Here is a 3,193-nt window from a genome sequence, read left to right as displayed (position 1 = left end):
GCTGCGCTGGGGTCTGCAAAACCACCTCGGCTGAGCCCCCCCGAGCCGCAGCAGCAACGCAACCCAGGCAGGCCGCTGCCGGACGCAGCGTTAGTGGGGAGCCCGGTTAACCTCGTTAGCAGGATGGATGAGCGGGGTGCAGGCGCACGAGGCTTCGAGGCAGCGCAGAAGTAGCAGAGCGTCTTTATTCGTTTATCCGTTAGTGTCCGTCGTTATTTCCGGAAACAGGAGCTGTTTTCTGGCTCAGCTGCCGCTTCCCTCCTCCTCCTGCCAGCAGCTGCCGCTCTGCGCCGGCTGGGCTGGGGCAGAGGCGGGATTGCTGCGAAGGCTTCATGTCAAGGGGCGTTGATGAGACCAAATTTCGGTAAGCGCATCCCTGAGCCTGTGGGCAGCCCCGTTGCCTTCCTCCTCCTCCTCTTCCTTCCAAGCCGTAACGGCTGTTGAGCCCGGGACTCTCTCCCTCCCAGCGCAGGGCTGCTGCACGGCATCGCCTCTTTTCTGAGCCTAATTTTCCATTTTTCTCCCCAGGAGCCCGCAGGACAAAGCTGCCGCCCCGAGGAGCCTCCCTGGGTGCGGGGCAGGGTCCCGCGCGGCTGCGGGGGGCTATGGCCGCAGCAAAGCCGTGACGAGGAGCAGGAGACGCCCCACGGACACCTGAAACCTGCGACTGAGGGGTTTTGGGGTGCTGAGGCTGGCCGAGGGGTTCCTCGAGTCTCAGCCGCGGCCATGGAGCCCCGTGGGGACAGGGACGGGACCAACGGCACTGTCCACGAGCTTGCCCTGCAGAACCGCTCCGACGCCAGCGCGCAGTTCACCGGGGTGCAGCTCGTCCAGTCCTTCAAGACCCTCATCATCCCCTGCTACGCGCTGCTCGTCCTCGTCGGCATCTTCGGCAACTACTTGCTCCTCTACGTCATCTGCAAGAGCAAGAGGATGCACAACGTCACCAACTTCTTCATCGGGAACCTGGCTTTCTCCGACATGCTGATGTGCGCCACGTGTGTGCCCTTCACCCTGGCCTACGCCTTCAACCCTCAGGGCTGGGTTTTTGGGAAGTTTTTGTGCTACTTCGTCTTCCTGATGCAGCCCGTGACGGTCTATGTTTCCATCTTCACGCTCACGGCCATCGCGGTTGACAGGTAAGTGCTGGCGGGGAGGATGGAGCGGGGGTCGGGTCCGTCCCCCCGCGGCTGCCACTCGCTCGGCTCGGGGTGTCATGTGCCAAAATTGGAAGGGAAAAAAAATCCAGGGTACCTTTGCAGTCTCTCTGCAGCCCTTTCTTTAGTGTTAGGATTTGGTGGAGGGGTAGCGGGGGCGTTCGGCTGGCGGCTGGTTTGCGTTGGGAAACGCTGCGCTCTGGCCAGGCGCGGCTCCCGTGCGAGGGCTGTTGGAGTTCGCACCCAGTTCTCGACGCTTTCCTGGGTAAATTTGCGCCCAAATCACACTGTGCTCTGGGAGGAGAGCCCTTGTGCCTCCCCGAGCGTGCCTGGCCGGGGTCTGATGGGGAGTGGGTCATAAAAACCGTGTTTCCATAGAGATCTCCTCTCGTTAAAGATGCTCCAGAGGCTGCAGGGATGGGTGCCCTAGGCGCTGCCGGGAGAGCCTCTTGCGCTGGTTTGCCCCTGCCGCTGGGGGAGAGAGGGGAACGGAAAAAAAAAATAAAATAAAGGAAGATTTGAGCAGAATAGTTGAGAATTGTTGGGGTTTGAGACGTCCCAGAGTGCTGGCCTTCTTCCTTTGCTTTTCACGAAGCCCTTTTTTGGGGAGTGAAAAGGATTTGCCTGTTTATGCTACAAAAGAGGCAGCTGCCAAGTTATAGCGTCTTCAGCGTCCCGATAAAACATCACTAGAATTTACCCCAAATGGATGATTTCAGCCCAGATCCCTCAGCTCTGACAGGGGGGGAGCACGTGGCCGCACCAGGGCTTCAGCACGAGCTCACGCGCAAAGCACGCAAAGAGCTGTGGGTGCTCTCCTCCGCGCGGGCCATGGGAGGGATGCTCCGTGCCCAGCCCCGCTTCCCAAAACAGAAGCGACCTGGTGCTTCCATGGACCCCCACGGAGGAGCAAGGGGATGCCTTTGTCCCCCCCTGTCTCCAGCCAGCCCCTTCCCAGCAGCTGCTCGGGGCTGTGCCCCTGCTCCCGGGGCCGGCAGGGCTCTGTCTCCCACGGCCCCAGCCCAGCTGCCGGGGGGCCACCCCTCGCCTTGGGCCGCCGGGGGGTTTGGGCTGCTGGGGGGGTGCTCGGGGCTCAGGCTTGCCCCGTTCCTCCCCTCGCAGGTACTACGCCACCGTGCACCCCCTGAAGAAGCACATCTCGGTCACCAGCTGCATCTCGGTGGTGGGGGGCATCTGGCTGCTCTCCTGCGGGCTGGTGGCCCCCGCCGTCGCCCACACCTACCACGTGGAGTTTCGGCGGGAGGGCTTCGCCATCTGCGAGGAGTTCTGGATGGAGAAGGAGGCGCAGCGCCTGGCCTACGCCTACGGCACCCTGATCGTCACCTACATCCTGCCCCTCGCCGCCCTCTCCCTCTCCTACGTCTGCATCTCGGTGAAGCTGAGGAACCGGGTGGTGCCCGGCCACCCCACGCAGAGCCAAGCCGAGTTCAACCGCCTGAGGAAGAGGAAGATTTTCCGCCTCATCGCGCTGGTGGTGGCGGCCTTCGGCGTCTGCTGGCTCCCCATCCACGTCTTCAACGTCATCCGGGACGTCGACATCAACCTCATCAGCAAGCACTACTTCCTCCTCATCCAGCTGCTCTGCCACTGGTTCGCCATGAGCTCCTCCTGCTGCAACCCCTTCCTCTACGCCTGGCTGCACGACCGCTTCCGCGCGGAGCTCCGCAAGATCTTCGCCTGCAAGAGGAAGATCGTCCCCGCCAAAAACTGCGGGGCTGCCATGCTGTGAGGCTGGGGTCCCGCTCCCCGGACCCTCTGTAGCCGTGAGCTTCGTCCCAGGCGTGGCAGCGCTTTCCCCGAGGGGCCGGGGGTGCCCGTCCTGCCCGTGGGACGGGGGCAAAGGGGGTGGTCCTGCCAGCCCAGGGGGCTGCAGCGCTGGCCGCAGCGTCCTTCCCTGCGTCGGGGCGCTCCCAGCCTGCGGGACAGCCGCCGGTGGGAGCGAAAATGCAGCCCCCATCGGGCCTGGTGGGTTTTGGAGGAGGCGAGGCGGGGGGAGCAGAGCACCGCTGGGTGCA

General features: G+C 63.5%; 1 protein-coding gene across 1 annotated transcript; it reads left to right on the top strand.

Moving 5' to 3' along the window:
- Positions 1-726: 726 nt before the first annotated feature.
- On the top strand, positions 727-2,907 carry LOC147597413 (prolactin-releasing peptide receptor-like). The gene is made up of 2 exons (XM_086768041.1): positions 727-1,139; positions 2,280-2,907. Exons 1-2 carry the CDS (start codon positions 727-729, stop codon positions 2,905-2,907), a joined length of 1,041 nt encoding a protein of 346 aa, XP_086624167.1.
- Positions 2,908-3,193: the final 286 nt, after the last annotated feature.

The sequence above is a fragment of the Chlamydotis macqueenii genome, chromosome 27, assembly GCF_036417535.1.
Source record: "Chlamydotis macqueenii isolate bChlMac1 chromosome 27, bChlMac1.mat, whole genome shotgun sequence".
Taxonomy (NCBI): Eukaryota; Metazoa; Chordata; class Aves; order Otidiformes; family Otididae; genus Chlamydotis; species Chlamydotis macqueenii.
Note: the sequence above shows the minus strand (reverse complement) of the source record. Positions and strands in the feature narration are given on the sequence as shown.